This window comes from Panicum virgatum, chromosome 4K (assembly GCF_016808335.1).
Source record: "Panicum virgatum strain AP13 chromosome 4K, P.virgatum_v5, whole genome shotgun sequence".
NCBI lineage: Eukaryota > Viridiplantae > Streptophyta > Magnoliopsida > Poales > Poaceae > Panicum > Panicum virgatum.
Window position 1 is genome coordinate 39,693,337 of NC_053139.1, and position 27,041 is coordinate 39,720,377.

General features: G+C 49.8%; 4 protein-coding genes and 1 long non-coding RNA gene across 5 annotated transcripts; 2 read left to right on the forward strand and 3 right to left on the reverse strand.

Annotated features, from left to right (window-relative positions):
* Window positions 1-5,109: 5,109 nt before the first annotated feature.
* On the forward strand, window positions 5,110-5,703 carry LOC120702218. The gene is made up of 2 exons (XM_039985945.1): window positions 5,110-5,345; window positions 5,415-5,703. Exons 1-2 carry the CDS (start codon window positions 5,110-5,112, stop codon window positions 5,701-5,703), a joined length of 525 nt encoding a protein of 174 aa, XP_039841879.1.
* Window positions 5,704-6,638: 935 nt separating this feature from the next.
* Window positions 6,639-7,161, reverse strand: LOC120705214. The gene is made up of 3 exons (XR_005687843.1): window positions 7,045-7,161; window positions 6,773-6,969; window positions 6,639-6,678 (listed from the first exon to the last, which is right to left on the reverse strand). It is a non-coding gene; the product is annotated as an uncharacterized LOC120705214 (long non-coding RNA).
* Window positions 7,162-12,099: 4,938 nt separating this feature from the next.
* LOC120703971 (probable glucomannan 4-beta-mannosyltransferase 9) lies at window positions 12,100-16,836 on the forward strand. The gene is made up of 9 exons (XM_039988201.1): window positions 12,100-12,611; window positions 12,805-12,903; window positions 12,984-13,242; window positions 14,498-14,608; window positions 15,192-15,328; window positions 15,452-15,565; window positions 15,656-15,855; window positions 15,985-16,179; window positions 16,251-16,836. Exons 1-9 carry the CDS (start codon window positions 12,267-12,269, stop codon window positions 16,405-16,407), a joined length of 1,617 nt encoding a protein of 538 aa, XP_039844135.1. The 5' UTR covers window positions 12,100-12,266; the 3' UTR covers window positions 16,408-16,836.
* A 1,055-nt stretch (window positions 16,837-17,891) lies between these two features.
* Window positions 17,892-19,477, reverse strand: LOC120703973 (pentatricopeptide repeat-containing protein At4g16470-like). The gene has a single exon (XM_039988203.1). The coding sequence runs from the start codon at window positions 19,441-19,443 to the stop codon at window positions 18,157-18,159; it is 1,287 nt and encodes a 428-aa protein (XP_039844137.1). The 5' UTR covers window positions 19,444-19,477; the 3' UTR covers window positions 17,892-18,156.
* A 101-nt stretch (window positions 19,478-19,578) lies between these two features.
* LOC120703972 (potassium transporter 10-like) lies at window positions 19,579-24,357 on the reverse strand. The gene is made up of 9 exons (XM_039988202.1): window positions 23,875-24,357; window positions 23,122-23,668; window positions 22,966-23,019; window positions 21,771-22,031; window positions 21,631-21,683; window positions 21,408-21,531; window positions 21,041-21,295; window positions 20,531-20,937; window positions 19,579-20,427 (listed from the first exon to the last, which is right to left on the reverse strand). Exons 1-9 carry the CDS (start codon window positions 23,941-23,943, stop codon window positions 19,762-19,764), a joined length of 2,436 nt encoding a protein of 811 aa, XP_039844136.1. The 5' UTR covers window positions 23,944-24,357; the 3' UTR covers window positions 19,579-19,761.
* Between the last annotated feature and the right edge of the window lie 2,684 nt (window positions 24,358-27,041).

Below are 27,041 nucleotides of genomic sequence, written 5' to 3' on the forward strand. Positions count from 1 at the left end.
CCGCCTGGGTTCCCTCACCCGGCCCCGCATCCGTCCGGCGATCCTGCTGGCCATGCCGCAGCCACGGTCTCATCGTCACCACTGGCCACCCCAGGTCATGGCGCTCCGGTACATACTCAGCTGTCCGGTTTCTCCCCTCCTGGTCGTCTCCCTGCCACTGCTGTTCCTATTCCTCCAATCGCCAATGATCATGCAATGCGCACTCGAGGGAAGACGGGCTTCCGCCAGCCCCGTCTCAACCTCCAGGCGACGGCTATCTCACCGATTCCATCCTCTGTGCGGGCTGCACTTGCTGATCCCAACTGGCGTGCATCGATGATGGAGGAGTATGCAGCATTGCAATCCAAGGATACTTGGAGCTTGGTTCCCCGACCGGCAGGTGTCAACATTGTCACCGGAAAGTGGATTTTTACTCACAAGCTTCGCTCTGATGGTACACTAGAAAGGTACAAAGCTAGGTGGGTGCTTCGGGGATTCACACAGCGTCCTGGACTTGATTATGATGAGACTTTCAGCCCGGTCATCAAGCCCATGACTGTTCGCACGGTTCTTACTCTGGTTGTCTCTCAGAAGTGGCCTATTCATCAGCTGGATGTCAAGAATGCGTTCCTTCACGGGACCCTCACCGAGACAGTCTATTGTGTACAGCCGACTGGTTTTGCTGATACATCTTCCCAAATCATGTCTGCCGGCTGAACAAGTCCTTGTATGGTCTCAAACAGGCTCCCCAGGCGTGGCATAGTCGGTTTGCTGGGTTTTTGCTATCCATTGGGTTTACTGAGTCCAAGACTGATGCTTCTCTGTTCATCTAATGTTCTGGTTCTGAGACGTCATACTTGCTTCTGTATGTTGATGATATTGTGCTCACTGCATCATCTGACAGTCTGCTCCGACGGATCATTGTGTCTCTTCAGCATGAGTTCGCTATGAAGGATTTGGGCCAGCTTCATCACTTCCTGGGCGTGTCCGTTACTCACAGCTCGGATGGGTTGTTCCTATCCCAGCATCAGTACATCCTCGACATCTTGGAGCGTGCTGGGATGCAGGACTGCAAGCCGTGCTTGACTCCTGTGGACACATGTGCCAAGCTCTCCTATGATGGCCCTCCTGTGGATGACTCCAGTCAGTATCGCATCCTGGTTGGCTCTCTTTTGTGGCTTACCTTCACCCGACCGGACATTGCTTTCGCCGTTCAGCAGGTCTGTTTGTTCATGCATGATCCTCGAGCACCTCACCTCCTGGCTGTCAAGCGTATCCTTCGCTACCTCCATGGCACATTAGACCTTGGTCTTCGGCTTCGTCCCACCTCGCCGGCTTCTCTTGTGGTCTACACCGATGCTGATTGGGCTGGTTGTCCCGACATGCGTCGATCCACCTCCGGGTATGCTGTGTTCCTTGGTGACAATCTGATATCCTGGTCCTCGAAATTACAACACACCGTGTCTCGATCGAGTGTTGAGGCAGAGTATCGGGTTGTCACCAATGGTGTTGCCGAAGCTTGTTGGTTGCGCCAGTTATTGCAGGAACTCCATGCGCCTCTCCAGCGTGCGACTGTTGTCTATTGTGACAATGTTAGTGCGGTTTATCTCTCCACGAACCCGGTTCAGCATCAGCGTACGAAGCATATCGAGATTGATCTCCACTTCGTTCGAGAGCGCGTCGCCCTCGGTGATGTGCGTGTCCTGCACGTCCCCACCGATCTCCAGTTAACCACTTCACGAAGGGTCTCCCTTCCACAGTGTTCCCGGAGTTCCGCCGCAATCTGAATGTCGACCAGTCTACGGCTGCGACGACGGGGGAGTGAGATACTGTCTTTCTTCGTCTTGCTCTTGAGTCTGTACACCTTGTTCAATTTGATGTGCTCCGATAGCATTTTCATCAACTTACAGGGTTCTCCAGTCTGAATCCGCTCTGCGAAGCGCTATGATCAGACTGCAGGGGAGTGTTGGTTGAGTCGTATATGTGTAGGATAGGCCCCCGGCCTATATATGTAACCTCCTACTTGTACATCATAAATCAATCTATTATTCCCTAACTATTCCAGCTTACACTACCCATCAGCTGCAGAAGCACTGGAAGCAAAGGCTAAAGCCAAGATGAAGAAGAATGGCACCGATAAAATAGGAAGCCTGAGCTATTTGCCTATTCCGAGCATATACTACAAACCATACACGCCGGCTATGTCCAATCCCTACAGTACGATTAGTGTGCTTGCTCTCTTTGGCAAGAGCAAGAACAAGATCCTCTGCTCAGATGCGGCAGGCAATGCTAGCATCTACAACACCGAGCTGCGCTCCTTGATTGCCATCCCCAAGCTGAATTCGCCCAAGGACTCCTATTCTGTGGCTGTCTCCATCCCGGATGCTACTACCAATGGCAGATCCAACTTCAGCAATCACACAGACAACCTGTACATCATGGATATGGACCGTACCAGATCGTTCTGTTTCGAGGTTCTTTCCTATGACCCTGTGGGGAGCTGGTGTTGGGATCCACTCCCTCAGCCACCATTCTTGAAGGAACCAGAGTTTGAGGGCCCCCTTAAGGCTCGCTTCACAGTGGTTGAGAGCACTAAGATATGTGTGTCAACCACCAAAGCCACCTACTACTTCGATACGGTGACCCGTGAGTGGAACAAGGTGGGTGATTGGGTGCTGCCTTTTATAGCTGAGTATGCCCCTGAGTTGGGCCTCTGGCTTGGCTTATCATCAGATGGCAGCCCATATGACTTGTGCACCTTGGACAACCTCTCCACTGCTGTGGGTTCTTCACCGCCAATGGTTCAGCATATTGGTATGGAATTTGAACTGCCGGATAACTGGTGGCAGATAACGTGTAACCTGGTGAACCTTAGGCTCACTGAGGTTTTGCATTGTCAGTAGCTTCATGGTTGACAACGATCAGGACGAGTATGACTCTGTCCCAGTGACTGTCTTAACTGGTGTGGAGGTGTTGCCAAGTGAACCGGGGCTACGTATGGTCAAGCAAAAGTCCATGAAGCTCACTTACACTAGGTTGGTGCTCTGAGGTCACCAATTGGTGGTGATTGTGGCTTCCTGTGGACCTTGGTTGCAGTTGATCAGCAGTTCATGCTCCAGAGTCCAGATGTTAGTCTTGATAGATGAAGAAGTAAGCTAGTTTATCTGATGCATTTCTTTTATGCTCAGCAGTGTCTCCTTAACAGTAGTTGAAATTGTCAAATTGGTTCCCAGATCTCATTAGTTGGATGGGGTTTAGTTTGATGTTCCAAAACTATTTGTTTTGCAGTTCTGCGTATTCTCTGAACATTAATGGGAAAAACTCTTTGGTTAAGATTTGCAATGTACTTTCTGGCCATGGCCGCGGCTATTCAACTTGTTTCTACTACTATTGCATCAACATGTTTTTGTTTCCAGTATTTTTTTGGTTATCTGTTCGATAATGTATTCAAAACGGTAAACTGTTGTTGATATTCATTGAAATTCCGAAGCTGAAGAATTCGCCCTGTCCTCTTCTTCTTTTTTTGTTTAACTTGTGCTATGCTGAAGGTTACTTAGATAACAATTTTGTTCAGTATTTTTATTTAATTTCATGTTTGTTCTGCATATAGCTGCGGAAGTTATTTTCCTAGCTGGTACCAGAATCTGGTTTGGTGGTTCTGTGTCTAGAAATTGGTAGTTGCCTAGCTGGCACACGTTGATCTGTCATATTATACATGGAAAGTGTCATCTGGGATAAATCTAATTTAGGCTGAATCTCAAAGTAATCCAACTTTTACATGGACTGTCATTTAGTTGGAGCATCATCCGCCTGAGCTGTAAGTTCCTGTAGGCTTCATGTGAAACATGTGACCAATGTTTTCTTTAACCGATTATTAGTTTTATGAAAGTTCTGTACATTCGAAATGTCCACCCTTAAACGAATTATTTTTTTTCATAGCTTTAGTTGCAACTAGAAACACCGGCGCGACTTTGCCGCGCCTTCCTTGAAGGGGACCAGCCATTTTGGATTTGTTTGTTACAATCTAAATTGCAAAGTTGCAAATTATCTCAAAAGTTATGGTCTGTGGTGTCATCTTCAGTGAAATAAAGGAGATGTCGCTGCATTCTAGCCCTGATAGAGTTGCTTTCATACCTCGTTCTTGTAATCATTTGTGCACAAGAGTTAGCTCATTGTAGCCTAGGTAGGGACCCGGATCAGCTGATTGTTTGGTTTGATTCTCTCCCAAGTTTTGTACGTACTTTGTTGGATCGCGATACTGCTGATCCAGTGTTTGGTGAATAAATGAATGAGCAAAGTTTCAAAAAAAAGTTATGGTCCGTGGAGCTGAGCCTCCTCTTCAACTTACTACTTTCTTGTGGGCTGGCATAAATAGATCTTAATATGAAGGGACTTTGTTAGCAGAGATATTTCATATTTTTTTGTTAGTCGATTTTCCTTTTACTGATACTGTATATGCCAGGCAACAACAAGGGACAAAATGCAAAAATCTATCTTGAACAATTGAATGGTAGGAAATTACCAGTGGATCAGCCTGCAGCATTACTTGATTGACATTTGTACAATGCAAGGGACAGTAACAACAGTATTTATTGATGGAATGAATCCATTAATATTCTGAATGACAGTGCACTGCCCTACATTAGACTGACTTCAACGGAGCTCATGCAAATGCATTTGCAAAAGGCACTGTGCGCACCGTGTATAGTGGTTGCATGAGGCATGTAAAAATGAGAGACTCCAACGGAAGCACGCATCCAGACATGCATAGGCTCCGACAGTTGACTCCCGCGTAAAAATAAACTCACCCTGGTCGATAGGCGGGAAGTGGGCGAAGTAAATATAGAATAGCGGGAAAATTGACCCGGCGCTCGTGCACTTTCCGATATATCTCTATGCTTTGACCTGCGTGCACGAACATCCTCGTCCCCTCTCCAACCAGCTGCGACGACGAAAGTGGGCTCCGGCGAACTGCTCGCGGTCCCAACAAGTCATTAGCTCCGGCAACGATACAACATAGCGTGCAGCAGGTTAGTCCCATGGACTCCCTCCATCAGATTAGTCCCGGCAATAGGTCATTATCTTAAGCATAGGATCAAACAAATGTTTTTTACTTAGGTTGTCTCAGGGATGGCCTCGAGGTACATTCGCCTTTCGTGTTATGGAAGTAATGTTGATCCAAGGGATGATGATGATGAGATCTCCGCCGCCGTTGCTCTGTCGCTGGTTCCACGAAAGCGCAAGTGGGGAGGCTCTGTTCCGGGACACAGAGTATATAAACGTGACAGAGCTGGGGCAGACAAAAGATTAATGGCTGATTACTTCGTTCCACGCCCTCTGTACAATGAGGATCACTTTAGGAGAAGGTAATTTCTCAATTTTTATTGGGTTCGTCACTCAATTGTTGTTTATCCTAACAATTGGTCAGAATGTAGGTTTCGAATGAAGCAAGATTTGTTTCTTGAAATTGTTGATCGTGTTGCTGCTGCCAATCCATACTTTCGAAAGAAACATGATTGTGTTGGTGTGGAAGGGTTCACTCCTGTCCACAAGTGCACGGTGTCCATAAAGATGCTAGCAAATGGAGGTCTAGCTGATTGTTTAGACGATCATTTGAAAATGGGTGAAAGCACTGTCCTGGAAACCTTGAAGAAGTTTGTTGAAACTATCATTGAAGTGTTTGGAGATGAGTGGCTCCGACCTCCAACACATGAGGAAGTGTAGCACATTCTATTTTGTGAATGGTAGCTTGAATGGCACTCGTGACTGGTAGCTTGAATGGCACCGGCAATATATTTTATGATTATTAGCTTGAATGATATTAGCAATGTATTTCAAGACTAGTAGCTTGAATGGCACTGCTATTGTATTTTGTGATTGATAGGTTCAATGTAAAAAAACAGACCATACTTGATTGATAGAATTCGGAATATTTAGAAGAATCCACGACATCACAACATAAAAGGTTCAGGTTACATGACATAGAAAGCAAACTAATGAATTCGAGAATTAAGTAGTACATCACTACAGAATAATGAAAACACAATAGTTCAAGTAGGCAACATGTTGCCGTCAAGAATTATTGCTGCTAGAAGATCCAAATCCGCGACGTTCCATGATTTGTCGCTGCATGCCGATGTAATATTCCTTGAGATGTGGTGCCACTTTTTCCAGATCTACTGCCATGATGCCTGCCTCAGCTGTGAGCAGCTGGGCCTCGGTTTGCTTGGCCAGCAGCTCATGTTCCTGTTTTCGAAGCAACAAGTCCTCCTCTCTTGCCTGCTTTTTCAACTCTATGGCGTCCATCTGGACTTTGAGCACCGCCCTTTGTAGGTTCAACTTCTCATCTTTCCTATTCAAAATTTGTTGTAGTTGTTCCTCTTCTTTCAGCTGGCTCTTCTCCCTGTTGTCATGTATGCGCTGTAGGACTTCAAATGCAGTGCTGGCAGATGATTCAGATTCCCTTCTGCTTCTACGTTTGGCAGTATCTCGACCCTCTGGCCTATCATGCACATTGTTTTCAGATGGAAGTTCGCCCTCGCAACCTGGTTCAGCCACATTGTCTTCATTGTTTTTCCCTCCATTATTGTTGAGCTCCAGTAGCTTGCCGTTCCATTTTGCTTGGTCTCTCAAAATTTTCTAGCAGTGAAGGAACTGTAATGGTTCCTTCCTTTCGTACGTGTTGATTGCATCCTCAATCTAAAAATACATTCAAGGTCCAAAATTTCATAGGTCACAAAAATAAAAAGAACTCGTTGGAAAATTGTTTACATTTGGGAAATGAGTCACATACCCTGTCTGCCTCGTTCTTACCACTCTCATGCCTCCGATCAATAGCAGACTTTATGCCACAGAACTTGTTAACACATTTCTGGATCAACAGCCATCTGTTTTGTATAGCATTTTGACTTCTTGTGCTACCTTGTGGCTTGTTCGCATTGAAGTACTCATGCATCCTTTTGTAGAAACCTCCTTGACTCTGTCCAGCTCCTGCTCATTCAAAGACGTTACCTGTTAGGTACAAAATCAATTAGGAAGATTTATTAAATACACTAATAATGTCACCTATTATGGGATCTATGCTGACGTTCAGCCATGCAGAGCATAAGACAACATCCTCTTCCTTGGAAAAATTACTACCCCTCCGAGGAACTTCCTTCTCCTTGCCCTTTCTTTTGGTTGTTAGACGGCGAACTTCCTCTATGTCCTGATCATCACCTCCAGTAGTCCTAGAATATGCTTGTGTAGGGGATGTCAATGGTTGTGTTGGCATAACAAAATTGTACTGTGAAGAATTTTGCACCTCCTGACTGCTAGGGTACTCATAATTCTGTTGGGATGTAGCAAACTAATGTAGAAATTGATCAGAAACATAAAACGGATGTCTCTGAGAGCTTTGTCCTCCGAAATTGAGATACTGACGTTCCATACTGTAAATTACATATATGCAGAAACATCAGTTGGGACACAATTAAGATTTTAAGTACTAAACAAGTACGAAAGTTGCGGAAGCAGCAAGAGAAGCGCTATGTCATGCTCGATATTGCAGGAAAAGCAGCACCATTAACCAATCCTCAAATCACACACACAAAAAAAAGAGTGTCTAGATCTAAAATAATGGCGAACTGAAATAATAGGAAATCTAGCAACAGATCTTGCTGGTCCCCTAAATCCTACTTCCGTCCTTCCCCAAATACGATTCGACATGCACATGCCTGCAACCCATGGATCTATTTTGCTCCACGATTGGGAATCGAAAGCAGTGTACCTGTGCTCTTCAAGATCCGCCGAAGCTGCAGCAGCTGCACTGGTGGTTGATCTCGTCGCCGGCCGTCGGACAACCGCGCCGTACTTCCTAGTCTCCCCGGAGCGAACTAGCTTCACTCACTTCGCCAGGCCGGAGTCGCCTTCTGCTTCTTGACGGTTCGTGCGAGCTGCGAGCAGGGATGCGTTTGTGGAGAGAGAGAGAGAGAACGTATTTTTACATTTCCTCTCTCCGCAAGTGCAAAATGTATGTCAGATATGCATTCTCCGTTGGAGAACGATTTGGCAATGCAAAGTTACCAGCACCATGCATTTTATTATATTATATAGCTGCATATGCATTTGCATGAGCTCCGTTGAAGTCAGTCTTATGTGGCTCCAAAGTTGTACGTCAACTCTAGAACAGTTACGAGTCTTGTCAATACAATCACTCATCTCTTTTGTTAGTTTGGTTGTTGATTCATCAGACCTGAGAGTCTTCAGGCACTAATTCAGAGGAGCACAAATGGCCTTACAAATTAACTTCTACAGTCTACTACCCATATAGGAAATATCAAATTAGATAAACATTTAAAATCAGAGCATGTACTATGAATCAGCGAGTCTGACAAAGCTAAGCAAGTCTATCAAAAAGTTCAGTGCTCCTGATTTGTAACCAATCTTATACCTATAGGCTATAGCGTCAGCGGATTAGTTGGAGTTCAGTTTCATGATTCATTTTCGTCCAACTCATGGAATACAGAAAGAAGCTAGGTGCCTAGGTGCGAGTGTTAGAACACAGATGGAGGAAAGAGGAAACGAACCTAGGGGCACTTGGCTGGAGCAGCCGTTATTTCTATTGTTACTTCACCAAAGAAGGCTCAGTTTGTACTCTCGGCTGCATCACTGTAACATGAGTCCGTCGGGCCAATGCTCTTTATGTTCAGAGGAAGAAACCTACCTTAACCTCTTCATCACCTCTACGTAGCTCTAGTTTTTGGTCCTTCACTAACATTGAGCTCAGATCCCTGGCACTCTCTGAAGGCATCGAGTCTCATAAGCCAAATAGGAATCAACCAGAAAATTTCCCAAACTGATCTTGGGCAGATGGATAACTGAAGCATGAAGGTTCCAATGATAATGAGGCTAATCTAATAAATGGCTGTAGACATGCAGAAAACAATCCAATTGGACCCAACAGGGGCATGGACCACCACACCTGAAGAGAAGAAATCACTACAACCAATCAGAAGGAATCCTCAATCGCTAATCACCGGCATATATGTGTGAATCGTGACTCTTCACCAATTGGTCACACAGGTAGCACGTCAACCAGCACAAGCAATGGTGCAGTTTGTTACGTTAACCTTGCAAATTTAGAGAGATTGGTGGGAGCCGAGAACTGAGCTATTTTCGAGATGTAGGGAAGCACACACCTAAATCTACAGGAACCGAAAGAAATGTAGTGTATGTAGGAACTGAAATATACTACCTATATAAAATGAATATAAATTATATCCCAAATCCTCTAGAATGGTGACTAAAAAAGATGAAAAAAACAAAGTATAATAGTACTTATTTCTTCTACAAAATAAAAAGCTGAGGGAGTGAACTTTATATCTATATGGTTTGTTAACTCAGCCCTTGGACATATTTGAGCTTGTAAATCTCTATGTAAATAAACATGATTCTTTATTGGAATTTCCCTTTGTGGACCTATAAGTGGGTTTTCAACTTTTCATCTTCCATTGGCTCTATGAAATCAATGTTTTTTTATAGATCAATTAAGATATCATAAGCACAGTAAGGTAAAACAATTCACTAATTCAGAGGAGCACAAATGGCCTTACAAATTAACTTCTACAGTCTACTACACATATAGGAAATATCAAATCATATAAACATTTAAAATCAGAGCACGTACTATGAATCAGTGAGTCTGACAAAGCTAAGCAAGCCTCCTCCCGTGACGACGTCGATGAGCCTCATCTGAGCGAGAAAGTCCGCGAACCTCCTCACGCGCCGGCACCGGGGGTCAGACGGCATGTTTCCCCTCGCGGGAGGGTGAGCGAGAGGCCTTGTGCTGCCACATCGCCGGTATATTGGACCCGCGGCATGCTGCGTCGCTGTCAGGACCGCGCGGCTATCTCTCCTCTTGCCACCATTGCATCGAACACATGGTGGGCGTCGACGCGTCGTCCATCTCGAGCTCAAAGTCGAAATCTGGTTCGACGTCGCCACCTGCCCTCATCTGGTGCTTCCCTTATGGCTATGGCTAGACTGCTGGCGGCAGGCGAGCGCCCTCACCAGGTTCCAGGGAGCTGTCGCCGCGCCTCGACCCCACCGCACCTGGACCCTGCTGCCTCACCAGCTTGCTGGTGGCAGGGACCCGCGCCGGTGCTGTACCGCGCCAAGGGACTCGAGCTGGTGGCTTGCGAGGGCCGCTCGCGCCGGGACCTGCGGCCGGTCGCTCCTACGCCTTGGCCGGGAGCCGCCGCACCGAGGCCGTGCCGCCAGATCCCCGCCACGCCAGCGCCTCACGTGGTGGCCGGGAGCCTGCCGCCTCGAGGGCTAGACGCCAGCATCAGCTCGCCATTGTGCCGGTGCGGCGTCCCAGCTCACCGGTGACGGCGATTCTAGCCCGCTCCGGTGGCGCGGCAAGCATAGGGTGGGGAGCAGAGAGCAGAGGCGGCGGAGCACGCGACGAAGCGATGGGGACGAGCGTCGGCCCGCGAAGCTTCGTGACAGCTCGGGTAGATGACATATCGGGTTGCAGACCCGAACCAATCCACATCGGATGGACCACATTGTTTGATCGTCCGATCCAATGGCTATGAGGCTAACGGGCGACGTGGCCCTATCCATTAGCCCGCTTTTGGTGCAGGAATCGTAGATAGAGATTGCACTACACCACAAGCATATCAAGTCATCATATACTCAGCTTTCAGAAGCTTCAGGTGATACTGGTATATAGTGACTGGTGAATTCTGCGCACTTCACCTCAGTGTATAACTGTGTAAGAGTTGTCATCTTGATGCCAAGTTTCTAGCGAACATGATAGCTCCTTTCTGATTGTGAGCGTGCTTTGTTTGGCATCTTCTACTATCAGTTTTGTTTGGGGAATTACTCGTTTGCAACCTAAACCCTGTGTCCGTGTCGAGGTGCAATGGTTGCAGCTGCACTTTTTTTGTGCAAACCATAGAGGGCGACCGCCCAATTTCATTTGGAAAGTCAGTGCTTCAGGCTTTGATGCGCACCTGAGTACCTGACCAAACACGAAGGCGTTTTGGTATAGGCACTCTGCACATAGGTGCTATGGTTAGGTCGTTCGATGAGGGATTGAGTTGACTGAGTTGCTGCGTCCATAAAGTTTTATCAGACAGTCCCATCTCATCATGTCTGCTGTTTCAGTTCGCGCAGCTTCATATAAGCAGAGCAGTTTTCTTAATGCACGCTGAAGCTGCTACGGCTGTGGTCATTTGGGAAATGCTGTGGGGATTCAGTTTTCTGAGGGTGCACGGTGTCACATGCCTCCTATTTCACTTCTCTGCAAACATGACATCTCATTGTTGTTAGTCCATTACATACTGCTGGCAATCAAACCGTCCTTTTCTAATGCCTTGCTATGCTCGTGTAAGAAAATTATTAGAGCTAGACAAGACCACTACGGGGAACCTCTGAATTCTGAAACCAGGTCGAATCTCAACTGAGTAGTACATTTTTTTTAAAAAAAAATAAGGGAATGCCTTGTTTGGAGACATCAACTTGAAATGAGCAGAAGCGTAAACACATCGAACGGGATGTCTCTTATTGTTTCTGACGCCTACATTCTGGTATCCATCTCCGATGCACGCCGCCGGACGGCACCACATGCTCCGATGATGCCCGTGCATGTATCCGAGGAGCAGATCCGCGTGCCTTTCGCGCAACGGGGGGCGCCCCACTGGCCATCGGCCACAAGACGACGATGAGACGAATGACGCTAGCTGTTCAATGCCTATGCATGCGTTGGATGGATCAAATGGTAACAAACTTATATACTAGGGAGTATTTACTCACCACAGCTCCAACAAATCCCAATCCCAGATGAATCAACACGCACCGTATCCCACTCCCACCCCATAAATGAGAGCGCATCACGGTCACGGCCAGCGACTCAACCTCAATCAAAAGTCAAAACCAACCTCAGTTTGTCTTGTCCCCAAAACAAAAGAACAAATCAAACACAGCCTCTTTTTTTTTTTTGAGATTGAAAACACAACCTCACTGTCATGTCGGCCCCACGGTTAAAACCACCGGCCACCGACACCCGGCGGCGTCCCCGGCCCCCTACCCCGCCGTTAAATCTCCCCTACCCTCGCCTCGCCGTCTCCACCCCGCGACAGCCGACAAAGCCCTCTCACTGTCACTCGCTCCGCTCCCTTCAATTCTCCTCCGCGTGCAGCCAGCCCAGCAGCACAACCATCCCGGCGGCGGCGCTGCATTCCCCGCATTGCGAGCCCGAGCTAGCCACTGCGTGTGCCGTGGTCTGTGCGCGATATACAATGGCCTGGATGGCGCTGCCGGAGTGGGCGACGACGGTGCCGGCGCCGGGCTCCCGCGGCGGCGACGCCTCGGCGGCGTGGCAGCAGGTCACGTCCCCCGTGGCGGTGCCGCTGCTGCGGCTGGCGGCGTCGCTGTGCCTGGCCATGTCCGTGATGCTGCTCGCGGAGAAGGCGTACATGGCCGCGGCGGTCCTCGCCGCGCGCCTCCTGGGCCGCCGCCCCGAGCGCCAGTACCGCTGGGAGCCCATCCGCGACGACGACCTCGAGGCCGCCGGCGGCGCTGGCGGCGGAGGCGCGGCGTTCCCCATGGTGCTCGTGCAGATCCCCATGTACAACGAGCGCGAGGTGAGCATTGGTGATCGGTCGGCGATCGAGCTGGCAGAGCAACACGCGCACGGCCGTCTTTATTTTTTGTTTGTTTTCTAGCGATGATGGAAGCTAGCTGCTACAGTGGTAGTAATGGTGTGTGTGTGTCCGTGTGTCGTGCCCGTGCGGTTGGTGCATGTGCACGCATACACGGTGTGGATGGCCGTGGCAGGTGTACCAGGTGTCGATCGGGGCGGCGTGCGGGCTGGCGTGGCCGGCGGACCGGATCATCGTGCAGGTGCTGGACGACTCCACCGACCCCGTGGTCAAGGTACCAAGCAACTAGCCTGCTCTTCCTCCTGTTGCTCCTCCCTGCCAGTGGTGAGTGGTTTTGGCAATTGGCGATCACAGGAGCTGGTGCGGGCGGAGTGCGAGCGGTGGGCGGGCAAGGGCGTGGACGTGCGGCACGAGGCCCGGGAGGGCGGGCGGCGGCGCGGGTACAAGGCCGGCGCGCTGCGGGAGGGGATGGCGCGCGCCTACGCCCGCGGCTGCGACCTGGTGGCCATCTTCGACGCCGACTTCCGGCCGGAGCCGGACTTCCTGCGCCGCGCCGTGCCCTTCCTCCTCCACAACCCCGGCCTCGCGCTCGTCCAGGCGCGCTGGACGTTCGGTGAGTGCTAGTACCTTCGTTGTTGGCTTGGCTCTTCTGGCCGTCGGGTTTGTTAACCTAACCGGCGCTCGACTCGAGTACGTAGAGCTGCTAGCTGGCCGGTCCATCACTGGAGTACGTGTGACCGGGAGGCCAGGTGACCTGCAGGGTAATTAGACTGGGGCCTTGTTGTTTAGATATATAAAGTTTTGGATATAAAACACTATAATACTTTCATTTGTATTTGGTAATTATTGTTCTGCCATGGGTTAACTAGACTCAAAAAATTCGTCTTGCAAATTATAGACAAACTGTGTAATTAATTATTTTATTTAGCTACATTTAATACTTCATATATGCGTTAAAAGATTCGATGTAATGGGTGATTTTGTAAAGTTTTGGAATTTTGAAGGAACTAAACAATGCCTGGGTTGGGTTTGGAAGTGGGGCCGGGGGACCCAATGCAACTGCCCGGTTGCCCCTACTCGAGTGTCGGTGCAGGGTCGAAGTATCGCTGTCACGAGCCCAACCGGTCCTGCTCCTGCACGTACACAAACTGCACGCATACAGCCGCCATGCACGACGCGTGCATGCGCCTCGCCTTTGCAAACGCCACGGTCACCAGAGCTTTTAATAGGGGAGGCCTACTACTACTAGGAGCAGCAGCAGTGCACAGGGAAGTGAGTGAGCAGCGTGGCATCCTTGACTTGGATCGACGAAACTACACCACTACCGTCTGCGCGGCTTTGGTGTCGTCGTCGTGGCCCAGTACAAGAGAGGCGCACACAGGCCCTAGTGTCTCCCTAATCATTAGCCACAAAACACGCAGCCCCGTCGGCAAAACAGTAGTAGCCTCAACTGACAACATCTCCGTTGGTAGGTTGGTCAAACCTTTTTTTTTCTTCTTGAAATTTTTGACCGTAAGAAGCTACGTAGATTAGGTAGTGTAACTTTGCTTGCCTTTCTTCATCAAAATGTCGTATTTCCGTAGGGATTATTGGTGACAGGTTCACCGACATGTATGTTCAGTCAAAGAAACAATCCATGCACAAGGAGTTTCTTTCTTTTTTTTAAAAAAAAAACATGTTTACGAGGGTGTCGAGAACAACCGATGGTAGCATTAGATGCACTAAGAACTGATAATACGTCGCTTTCAATTGTTAGCACATAGCACCTGCAGTACGTACTCAACCTGTGTTTTTAGTAGAGAATTTTGTTTTCTGCATGTTGATGGCATGTTTGTACATGTTGCTGGTTCCCTTCTGTGTGTGAGCAGTGAACGCGGATGAATGCCTGATGACAAGGATGCAGGAGATTTCCCTGGATTACCACTTCACCGTGGAGCAGGAAGTCGGCTCCTCCACCCACGCCTTCTTCGGCTTCAATGGTGATCTCCCTCTCTTCCCATGTGTGTTCTCTCAATCTCTCGTGGGGGCGTTCTCTGTGTTTCCTTTCTCGACCCCATGATTCTATCTGTCCCTCGTCCTTTTCCTTTTCCTTTTCCACCACGTGTTTGAGCTCACAATCAGAGATGACTCTGTCTCCTAGTCTTGTTGGAAAGTAAAAAAAAGAGGGGGCCTGTCCCACATCTCAAAGTCATATGAAAATGCATCATGTGCCTGCATAGCATTACCCTTGGCCACAACGGAATAACACACAGTGGCACAGAGGGCACAGGGTTACCATTCAAAAGCATCATACACTGCACAAAACAAGTTAAATGCTGGCCAATGGCCATGTCTTATGAAGAGATTTGTAAAAGGCAGAAACCATAAATGATGAATGACAGCTATGGAAACACAGCTGAATGGCCAACCTTTTGCAGTCCCCCCCCCCCCCCCCCCCCCCCAGTGGTAGTTTACTAGAAGACATAAGCGCAGGAGTAGTTGCTTAGAAACTGGTTCTGGGCAGCAACTATTAGATTATCCACTTCCACTCTTGTTCTTACCATTCCGAATGTCTGTGCACAGGAACTGCTGGTGTATGGCGCATATCCGCTCTGAATGAGGCAGGAGGTTGGAAGGACAGGACCACAGTCGAAGACATGGATTTGGCGGTGCGAGCAAGCCTCAAAGGATGGAAGTTTGTATTCCTAGGCGACCTCATGGTAAAACCGCAGCAGTTCCTGTACATTCATGTAACAACCATTGTTCTTGGTGTTGCGTAGCTGCTAGAGTTAATGAGTAAATGCACAAGGAAGCATGAAACTAACCCAAAAATGTATTTTCAGGTGAAAAATGAGCTCCCAAGCACACTCAAAGCATACCGATATCAACAACACAGATGGTCATGTGGACCGGCAAACCTGTTCAGGAAAATGCTGATGGAGATTGTCAGGAACAAGGTCCGTTGCACCAAGATTTTTTTTTCCCGAAAGTAAATTAAACACATTCACCAGTTGTTTCTAACAAATTATTTGTCAATCTTGATGCAGAAAGTGACGCTTTGGAAGAAAATCCATGTCATCTACAGTTTCTTCCTTGTGCGCAAGATCATAGCGCACATTGTGACCTTTGTGTTTTACTGCATTGTCATCCCGGCCACAGTCTTAGTTCCTGAGGTTGAGATACCAAAGTGGGGTTCTGTGTATATCCCAACCATGATCACCCTTCTCAATGCTGTAGGCACTCCAAGGTACCCATCTTCTAAAGAAGTTTGAGATCCAAGTGGAGTAATAAAAATCAACATATGCCTTAACTTCTGAAGATATGAGAAATCTAACATTTACCTTAATATTAACAGCAAAATCATTGGATGATGCAGGTCGCTACACTTAATTGTCTTCTGGGTACTCTTTGAGAATGTGATGTCCTTGCATAGAACGAAGGCCACTTTCATTGGCCTATTGGAGGCAGGCAGGGTAAATGAATGGGTGGTGACAGAAAAGCTCGGTGATGCTTTGAGGATGAAAATGCCAGGCAAGGGATCCAAGAAACCCCTCATGAGGATCGGAGATAGGTACGTCACCAAATTTTGTCCATTCTGATTCATCTTTCCATTCTCGCGGCTAAGCATTAGTGTGGAATCAGGTTGCATATCCTGGAGCTTGGTGTCGCAGCATACCTCTTCTTCTGTGGATGCTACGACTTCACATTTGGGAATAATCACTACTACATATTCCTCTTTCTCCAATCTATTGCTTTCTTCGTCGTTGGTGTGGGCTATGTCGGTACATTTGTTCCGTAGCAGAAGGGCAATGACACCATCTTCATGGATTCATGATTGGGTTAAACTGTTTACAGCTTTATGGTACATAACCGGATGAAAAGATAAGATTAAGCAGCCTTATCTTGTGTGTACCTGCTGTCAGGAAGAGAAGCCGTGCAAGAGCACTGCAAGACAGTATAGGTATGTTTTTGCTGCTAGGAATGTGCTGTGAAGCGCATGAATCAGCAGTAGAAAAAGATAGCAAATCATGAAAGTTTCATCGTTTGTTGTGCAAACAGAAAAACAGAAACCTTTTGCTCATTCATTGTTCGCAAGTTTGTTGGGAGAAGAGGGAGAAAATAAAGTTGTACGTGTTCTCCTTTACTTTCATTGTTTCCCATGTCAATTTTAAGTGTAATAAAAATATTGCATTTGAGAATATTCCAGTTCAGAGCATTGTGGCACAAATAGAGATACGATGTATCAGAGGAACTGACCTCTTTCGTTTGCTTCCTGAGGGATCAACTGTTATACATCTTGTCAGACTCCCAGGGCCTCAGTAGAGATGAGTCACTAGTTTTTTTCTGATTCACTCAGGGGGCTGTGTTTAGTTCCAAAATTTCTTTCTCCAAATTTCACTATTCACCTATCACATCAAATCTTTTACCTCATGCATGAAGCATTAAATATAGGTAAATAAAAAACTAACTGTATAGTTTTGATGTACACGACGAGACGAATCTTTTGAGCCTAGTTAGGTCATAGTAGGACAACAATTACCACAAACAAACGAAAATGCTACAGTGTGCTACAGTGTCCAATGTGACTTTTTTTTAACACAATTTTACGAATCTAAACACAGCAAGGATTTCGCTCTACAGCCTGTCAGTGGATTCGACTGAATCACTGATAAACAAGGACATGCATGTGAGTGAAGAAAACATGTGATAGCACTATTGGTCACTGATAAACAAGGATCTCCAAAGTCCAAACCCTGACAGTACCACAGCTCTGCAAGGATCCAATTCACAGCTCGATGTGATGTTCTGAGATCTGAGCCTCCATGATCGAGAAACCTGAACTGTTGACGCGACCTTGTGGTACATGCTGCTTCTGGAAGCAAGGTAAGGCCCCTAGTGATTGACAGGCACAGATGGAGCTGTACTGTACCTCGTACTACCTGTCCTTTGCTCCGGCAGCTTCTTGGCCAGATTATCGGGGGCTTCCTCTGCTCCTTCAGATTTCGTCAGTGACAGTTCGTCAGTCTGTGGCAAGGCAAGCATCCACGGCTACAGTGTTGCAGACCTGAGCATCTGTAACTTTAACTTCCTTCTATCATGTCTTTGGGTGTGTTTAGATCCCACAAAATTTTCGAACTTTCCAAACTTTCCATCACATCCCCTATCACATCGAAACATTAAATATAGCAAATGACACATGCATGGAGTACTAAATGTAGTTAAATAAAAAAATTAATTGCATAATTTTAATGTACGTTGCGAGACGAATTTTTTGAGCCTAGTTAGGTCATGGTATGACAATATTTACCACAAACAAACGAAAAATGCTACAGTGTGCTACAGTTACCGATGTGACTTTTTCTCCCACCTTTCCCCCCATCTAAACACAGCCTTTATATGGGCAACAGGAACGAGCCCTGAAAACTGCTGTACCAAAACTGCGCAGCCAACAATTTGGCATTAAGATCACACAAGAAGAAGATACCATTTCTGTGCAGGATGTTTCTCCATTCTGAATTGCAGCAATAACCATGCAGGTTGATGCGCATCAATCAGCAATGTCTGGCCCCATCTGTTGCTCGGAGACGGCGGAGGCCAATGCAGTGCAGACCTCATATATCGCCGAGTACTCGTCGTGGTACGAGTCTCCGGCAAGGAAAGTGTGCCTCTTGCCCCGCACTTCGACGGCGCTCCAGGCGCGGTCCTTCTTCACGCCGGCCGCCCGCATCGCCTCGTGCGCGCCGGCCACGCTGTCCCACATCTCGCGGGCGGCGTACGTGTTCGCCAGGACAACGTACTTGCCGGCGTTCCCGGGCTGCAGCCGGAAGAACCGCCGAGCGGCGAGCTCGACCAGGGCCACGTCGCCGCCGTGCTTCCGGCAGGCGCCCAGCAGCGCGCCCCAGACCACGGAGTGCTCCTGGGAGTCCGGCAGGTTCTCGACGAGCTCGTAGGCCTCCTGTATTCTGCCGACCCTGGCGAGCATGTCGACCACCGCCGCGTAGTGCGGCGCCCTCGGGGCGAGCCCGTAGTCTGACGACATGGACGCGAACCGCCTCAGCCCCTCGTCGACGAGCCCGGCGTGCGCGCAGGCCGAGAGCACGGCGAGGAGCGTCACGTCGTTGGGGCGGAACCCGTCTGCCGCCATCCGGTCGAGGAGCGCCAGCGCCTCGGCGGCGCGCCCCTGCTGGCCGTGCCCGGAGATGGCCGCCGTCCACATGGTCACGTTCCGCTCCGACGCCGCCGCGAACGCCCGGCGCGCGTCCTCGGCGCTGCTGCACTTGAGGTACATGTCCACGAGCGCGCTGCTGGCGAACATGTTCCCGCCGACGTCCGACTTGACCGCGACGGCGTGCACGCGGCGGCCGGGCTCCAGCGCGGCCAGCCTCGCGCACGCGCACAGCACGGACGCGAACGTGAACTGGTCGGGCGCCAGCCCATCCGCCCGCATCTCGCCGAACAGCTCCACCGCCCGCTCCTGCGCCTCCGCGCCGCCGCGCGCGCAGCCCGAGATCATGGCGTTCCACGCGACGACGCTCCGCTGCGGCATTCCGTCGAACAGCTTCTGCGCGCATCTGAGGTCCCCGATCTTGGCGTAGAAGATGAGCAGCTTGGTGGTGATGTACTCGCCGCAGCGGAACCCGGTGGCGACCATGCGGGCGTGGATCGTCTTGCCGAGCCTCGCGTCCCTCCGGTTCACGCACTCTTGCAGCAGAAGCTCGTAGGTCCTCGCGCCGGGGCACAGGGGGCTCTGGCACAGGAGACGCACGGCCTTGGACAGGTCCCCGGTGATGCACAGGGACTTCAGCGTCCGTGCCAGGCCAGCCGACGAGCTCATGGCCGCGGGCCGCCAGAAATGGCACCCTCCTGGATTCCACTTGGTGAGTGATCTTGTTATAGTAGTTGAGGTCTGAAGGTGGATTGGCAGATTCTGGTATATATGTAAGGAATGCCAAGGAATTTTCTCGATCAATGAGGATAACTGATAATTTTGGTATTTACGAGAGAAGCTGAAGACCTAAGAAGATCAGGCTGCATTTACAACACAACTCAACATCAGTTACAAAATCTAGCATATACAGCTGAAAACTTTTGTTTCATTTCCTCCTCATCTTTTTTACTCTTCCTATGTTCATCTTCTCCAGAGTTTCAGGGTTCAGACATAGTACATCATGCCGACCTCCAGCGTGGAGGCGTGCGGGATGGTGACGGCGTAGTTGGGCCCTCGGCTGTTCCGCCGCAAGAAGTCGTAGCAGAAGTTGATCACGAACCGCCGGAGGAAGCTGGATCCGCTCTTCGCCTTCACGTGGGAGTGGCCGAGGATGAAAGCCATGCCGGCCTCCCGCGCGTCCGACAGCTCCTGCAGCTCCTCCTGCACGCCGGCGTTCGGCTTTGGGCTTGCTGCCGGCAGCACGAACCGCACCCGCTTCTTCACTCCCGCCGCTGGTGCCGGCACCGGCGCTGGCGCCGGCGACTGAATCTCCCGTGCCTGTGAGGGCCCGACGGTGTTCTCCACCGAGCCGTCCTCCTCCAGCATGCGGATGCTGCTGGAGCGCACGACTGACATCCGCTGCTCCTCATCCTTGTCGAAGTCCTCGGACATGCCATTGATCTTGGAAGACCCTGAACGGATGAACTCGGCGATGCTGCACACCAGCTCCTTCTCGAACTCCATGTCATCCTTGGGGAAATCATGGTAACCGTACCTGACGATACACCGGTAGATTCTGTACTCCTTGGGGCCAATTCTTCCGACAAGGAACCGCTCTTCAGGCCGGACATGAGGTATTGGAACGTTCTTGATGCACATGAATATGAGGACCTGACCATGACCAACAATGATGAATAAGGACTAAGGAGGTAAAAATACTTGAATGTTAGAACTTCGAACAGTGAAAATGGCATAAAAACACTATTGAAGCTACCTGATGAAAGGCAGGCAGATTGGTGACAAAATGTGAGAAGATCGCTGGGATGCCGGTCTCGAGCTCAGTATGGATGAGGCCAATGCCACGGACACGAACAATACCGAGGTTTGGGCTGAGACCAAGAAGCCAGTTGATGGAGACCTTGCTCTGAACGTCAAACTCGTACTTCTTAATGGTGCCATAATGCCAGATGCACATTATCAACATAAAGATGAAAGCCAGTACAATCGGTACCCAGGCTCCCTCCCTAAATTTGATAAGTGCGGCCGAGAAGTACAGTGCCTCAATTGTTCCAAAGAACACAATAAAGCCAATTGCAAGAAATATGCTCCTATGCCAGCACAAGACTATCACCAGGGACATCAGACATGTTGTGACCAGCATGACAGTTATAACAGCCAATCCTGCATAAAGAATAACTTTGTATGAGATGGATTGCTCTTTCCTGTCAACTTAAGTATCCCTAATGTCCCTCCTTCCCCAAGAAAAGTATTAACACTGGCATACCTGATGCGTTACCCAAATGCTTCGTATCTCTGAAACCGATGGTCACAGCTAAGCACAGTACCATCAGGATCCAATTGATCTCAGGAATGTATATTTGCCCATGTACTTTGGCAGATGTATGAACTATCTTCACCCGAGGAAAGCAGCCCAGAGAAGTGCACTGCTTGATCATTGAGAATGTACCCGTGATGACAGCTTGGCTCCCCACAACGGCAGCAAGGATAGCAATTGCTAGAACAGGCCACCTAATTTTCTCTGCAATGTAAGATGGTCAACATTAGAAAATAGCACTACGAGCAGCAAGGATATCATAATATTGTTCACATTCTCTGATGAAGGATCCGAATAGCACAATGGCATAACTCACCTGGAACAGACACATAGAATCCTATCCTATAGTCACTTTCCATGGTATGATGCCTACACAGGTAAGCAGCTTGTCCCATATATGCGAGGATCAATGCTGGGTACACCATGCATGTAAAAGCAATCTGCCCAAGAATTTTATCAGAGAAAATTATTTTACTATATAAGGTTTCTAGTATGAAGGAATACAGGAAAAAGTGAGTTTGCAGCAGACATTTATTCACCTGTATTGACAACTGATTAAAATGCCCCAGATCAGCAAACATTGCTTCAGAACCTGAAAGAGCAAAAGGTGTCACCTTGAGTATGAGACATTCCACAGATCAAGGCAAAAAGGTTTGGAAATGGTCGCAGAGCACAGTACCAGTTACACATAACAGTATTCCTCCCAGGGACATCCAACCTCCTCTCTGCGTCTTCCTCAAGAACTTGTACATATAGTATGGAGATAGCGCTCGGTATACATTGGGCTCCCAGTGAATAATATTGTAAACACCGATCATGCTTATACATAGAAGCCATGTGATCACAATTGGAGCGAAAATGAAACCGACCCGGTGTGTACCATAGTGTTGCAGTGCAAACAGGCAAACCAGTATGATGCAAGCAATAGGCAGTTCCACATCTGCAAATTCATGATCGCAGAACTTCATACAGTTAGAAAGTGACGTAGAATAAAACAGCACATTATCGACACAAAAAAGGAATCAGAATAAAGTGAAGTCATAATTAACTTGACAGAGGCCAAATTATTAATTGAAAAGTCAAGAATAGGGTCCTTTGCTTTATAATTTGGACCTCGGCAAATGTGAACGTCTTTCAGCAGAGGTGGCCTTTCTCCAGGTTCCTGAATCTCATTACGTGGTACTATCTTTCTGCCATCCCACTTTCGTGTAATAACTAAATAATATCAATTGAAAGAGCTCAGCATATCTAGCATATCTTACATCCTTTCTTTTTGACAAGTAGTTCCATTCCAGACCTCCAACTACCCTTGGAACGAGGGAGTAGTTCCATGTACTGTAGCATCAGTGTAAAATGAAACCGTTCCATTTTGCTACTCACAGAAACTGTTAATATACATAAGTAGTTGACTACTAAGAGCTCCATCTTCTTTGATGACCTGTCGGTGGTGTTGCCCTGTCAAAGAATCAAAAACCTTCCGAGATGAACTGTATATTCCACCATGGCTTCTGATGATACAGAGATAACTCGAGGTTATTGTGAGCAGTTCACATCCTGGTACTTTAACTTCCACTCCATGTGAACCAAATTGTTCAGGTATGCGGCATCTGTTTTGACCACCTTTTCCTAGGAGAAACCCCGGTTCGAAACAAATTCACTCCTTGTTCCACATCTTACAGTGGAGAAGCAGTTGCTGAAACAAAACTGAGACCCAACACTGGGACAATTCTATGATTGACCGATTGTATCAGGACACTTGAGGTGGACCCTGATCCATTCAGCTGAACTTGAACCGATGAACAGTATCCAGAAAGCTGGAAAGAGAAATCTACAACAAATCCAAATTAATGGAAGTGCGATGGTTGGATCCTTACATTTATGGTGTTCCTTCTCCATGGACAGCTCCAGCCCGGAGACCGCAGAGAACACTGCGGCAACAGAGCACCATGTCAAAATCAGGAATCCGCAGCATACCCGCACAACCCAACAAATCAAGAACATCCCGCTAGGCAAGGCGGTCGCCGGCTTACCGGAGATGGCCGGCGTGAGCACCCCGTCGCCGATGACCATGCAGGTGCCGACCAGCGCGAGCACAAGCAGGACGCGCTGCAGCACCTTGTGCCGCTCCAGCAGCCTCCTGACGCTGGCGGCGGCGCCCCCGCCGCGGCCGCCCAGCGTCACGGCATTGCCGCTCTCGGCCGGGGCCTTCCTGGCGTCGAAGAAGTGGTCGTCGTCCCCGGCGGCGGAGCGGCCTGGCGGGAGGAGCGCAGCGCGCGCGTGGCGGCAGAGGAGGGAGTAGAGCGCGAAGGTGCCGCCCTCGCCGTTGTCGTCGGCGCGGAGGACGATGCAGACGTACTTGAGGAGGGGCACGAGCGTGAGCGTCCAGAAGACGAAGGAGAGCACGCCGAGGATCTCGTCGTTGGTGTCCGTGTGCTGGATGTCCTCCGCGAAGGCCGCCTTGTAGACGTACAGCGGCGAGGTGCTGAGGTCGCCGTACACCACGCCAAGGCTCTGGTACGCCAGGCTCAGCGTCATCCGCCACGGCACCCGCTTCCGCCCTCCTCCCCGCTTCTCCTCCTGCGGGGCGCAGCGCAGCCGCACAAAAACCGAAAGAAATCAGCACGCATTTCAGGGAAGGAACCGACCCCTCCAAGATCGCGCGGACAAAAACCGACGGGCGCGGGCGTTCCAAGATTCAGGAGCCGCGATCACGGGCGGCGAGAGCAAGAGCCGCCCGGGCAAGACTGGGCCTTTGGGACACCCGGCAGCTCCGGGCACCGTACCTCGTCATCCGGGGGAGTGCCCGGCGGCGGCGGCGGCGACTCGGGATCCATGGCTGGGGGGCTCTTCATCGCTCCTCCCCACTACTGGGCCGTGCCGGCCTGGTTGAACTCCGGCCTGACTCTGGTGACCGAAGCAGACGCTTGGGGACTAGTGGGGGAGTTGGGATTAGGTGAAGGTGACGGCGGTCGCCGTGCGGCCTCACCTCGCCTCACCTCACCCGGGTTCTTGTCTTCTCGGGCGTTAGGAATTTGAGCAGGAGGCGTGAAGGGGGAGGCGGGGTTCGGTGGGGGCACTTGGAGGCCCTGAGGTTTTTAAGGTGGTCAAAGCAGCAAAACAGGGAGCATTGGCGTGAGGGGCAGCCAGGGGGCCGCAGGCAGGGGAGGGGGGCCAGGGGGGCGGAGGAAGCGGAGGGAGGAAGGAGACGAGCAGAAGAAGCGCAGGCGCAGGGAGGAGAAGAGAGAGAGGGAATATTGGGGGGTCTTGCCTTGGGGGAGGGAGTGGGACAGCAAGAGAAGAGGGAGAGGGGCAGAAAAGCAGGGGAGAAAGCAGCGGTTTTCCCTTTTGCGAAAGGCCGTCGCTTGTTGTTTTGGTGTGCCTCCTCTCTGCATACTTCTATTCAGGATATCCTTTAGTAGATATCATCATCTAATATTTTTACAAAAAAAGATATCATGATCTAATAGAGATGATGAACTGATGATTAATTTTCAAAAAAGAATTGATGATGGCCTTTATATGAAGAGAGGAAGATAAGAGTCGAGAATAAGCACATATTATGTGTTGCAAAGAAAACATGTTGAAGATAACGGGGCGATTTAATTTTAGGCGGCCATAAATGATACGAGATTTTTTGAATGATTTTGTAATTTAAAGTAAGGCGCAGCGTTTAACCGACTAGGCCGTGAATGCGTGGTACATGAGCTGTTTCTGATGGATGGTTTTCATTGTTGATACTAATATACTTGTTTTGGACGGATGGGGTTTTTTTTATGATTTAATGTGAGGGCTACGAAATTGATTTACTATTCATGAATTGACATGAATATAAGGAATCTGATGGGTTGAATGGCAGTTGTAGTTCTTCACATGGCACGGTACATGCCTAAATGCTTGGATAGGGAGACCGTGGCGGTTTTGTTTATTGCTGGAAGGTTGAACTTGTCATGTGAGGCAGATGTTTCCATCGTAGATTATACTACTTGTAAGTACGTCTGCATGCAATCATTTTGCTATTAGTGGATCAAAGTAGGATTCAAACAAGTTATTTTATAATGAAAGGTGACGCTGCTCTGAGAAACCAGGAGCATCCTATACTTCCTTAAATGCATGACATGTCCTAAGCTGTTCCTGTTTTTACCTTAACATGTTATTACATTGGATGGAACCTGTCCTAAGCTGGTCCTGTTTTTATTCCTTCCACTTACCATATTGCTATGTGCGGAATTTTATTGAAGCGGAGTTATGCTTGGCTCCAACTAAAATTTCAATAGTGATTTTATATTTCTTAATGGAACAGAGAGGAAATGGTTCAGTTGCTGCTATGTTTGTAATCACCTACTGTGATTCGTTGGGTCAGTACTTTTCTTTCGACCCAAGTCCCATTTCTAACTTTCAAATCTTTTTTAGGAATTTCGCATGAGTTAAACGAATGAAAGACGAAACAAAATCAGTGGGCTCCAAAACTGGATTAAAATAAAGCTGTGAAGTTAGTAGCACTCTCGGTTTTTAAGGAGTCGGCAAACTGTTCTTTGTAGCCTTTTCTTGTGCCAGCCAGAGATTTAATTCGTTTGATGCCCCCACGCAGGGAAGAAAAAGAAGCACACCCGCTGCGTCTCTCCAGTCTCCGCAGAGAATCCACACCCAGACCGGTCGGTGGTGGGCCAGACGCACCTGCTCCTTCCTACTGTACCCCTGAGGCACCGAAGCCCCTCAAGACAACACACCGCTCCAGGCTGGGCCCCCTACCACGACGCGACGTGGACCCACATGCTCAGTGACTGAGGCTGGGCGACCCGCGGGTTACCCAAGAGAACCGAAGCAGCTGGCGATCCGCGGCCGGCGTGGGGAGAGCAAGCGCGCGGGGCCCGAGGGTGATCTGCGCGTGCGCTTCTCGCTTCGCCCGCCGCCGCAGCGCCCAAGTGTCCCGAGCGGGCCCACCCCACCGGACCCGAACGGTGACCTGGCGCACCCCCGGGCGGCGGGGCCCGCGCCCGTGACGTGGATGCAGGGGGAGCCCGCGCTCGGCTCGCCGCCCCCGGGCTCCCGCCGCGCGCGCGGCTTGGCGCGATCCGGCAAGGCGACACGGCGGATTGACCGCGTTGGCGTTTCGCTTTCGCTTTCGCTTTCGCCATCTTTTTTTCTTCTTTCCCCCCACCCCCCGCGCTTTTACCTCGCGCTTGACGCGCCGCCACGTCGCGTTTTCGTGGCAGGCCCCTCTCTTCCTCCGTCGCCCTCCGATCCGGCGGGCGGCGACGGCGACGCGGCTGCGCGAGCGCCGCCCGGCCGAGTCCTCGGTGGCATCTGCGTGGAGCCTTGCTCGCTCGCTCGTCGGCCGGTAGCGCGCAGTTGCGGTACGGTGCTTAGTCGGCGACCCGGCTGGTGCCAGCGGCCTGACATGTGGAGTGAGGAACGTTGAGTAATCTGCTTGTGATGATTGAATTGTCAATCGTGCGGTGTGATCGTGCGCTTGGTCTTTGGATTGCAGGTACACGGGCGTCAAGTGTCGACGGAGAGTTGTCGTGGAGGAGCTCATGCTGGGTGGCAGCTGAGGCGTCCGCTCCTGGATCGAGGGTGCAAGTGGCGACAGAAGGCGGGTTTCTTGGTTTGCGCCACAAAACCAAGTCGTGGAGGCACGGGCGTCGGTCTCGGGACTAACGGAGGCGACGGGCGTCGACGGCGTCTAGGGCCTCGCTGCGGGCGAGGAGGTGACGGGTGACGGGCGTCGGGCGGCGTTTAGGACCGTCAGAAGGTCGAGGCGGGAACAGCGTTTATGGCCACGGCGTGGAGGCGGGAATCTTCCCGCGCGTGAAATTTTGGCGGTTTTCTCAAAACCGGCCACCTACCCGGATTTCGCGGACCCCCAAAATCGCGAACCGGATCTTCGTCGACATGGCGGCATCGCGGAGAAGACTTCGAGTAGAAGAAAGAAACTCCGCCGTCGGATGAG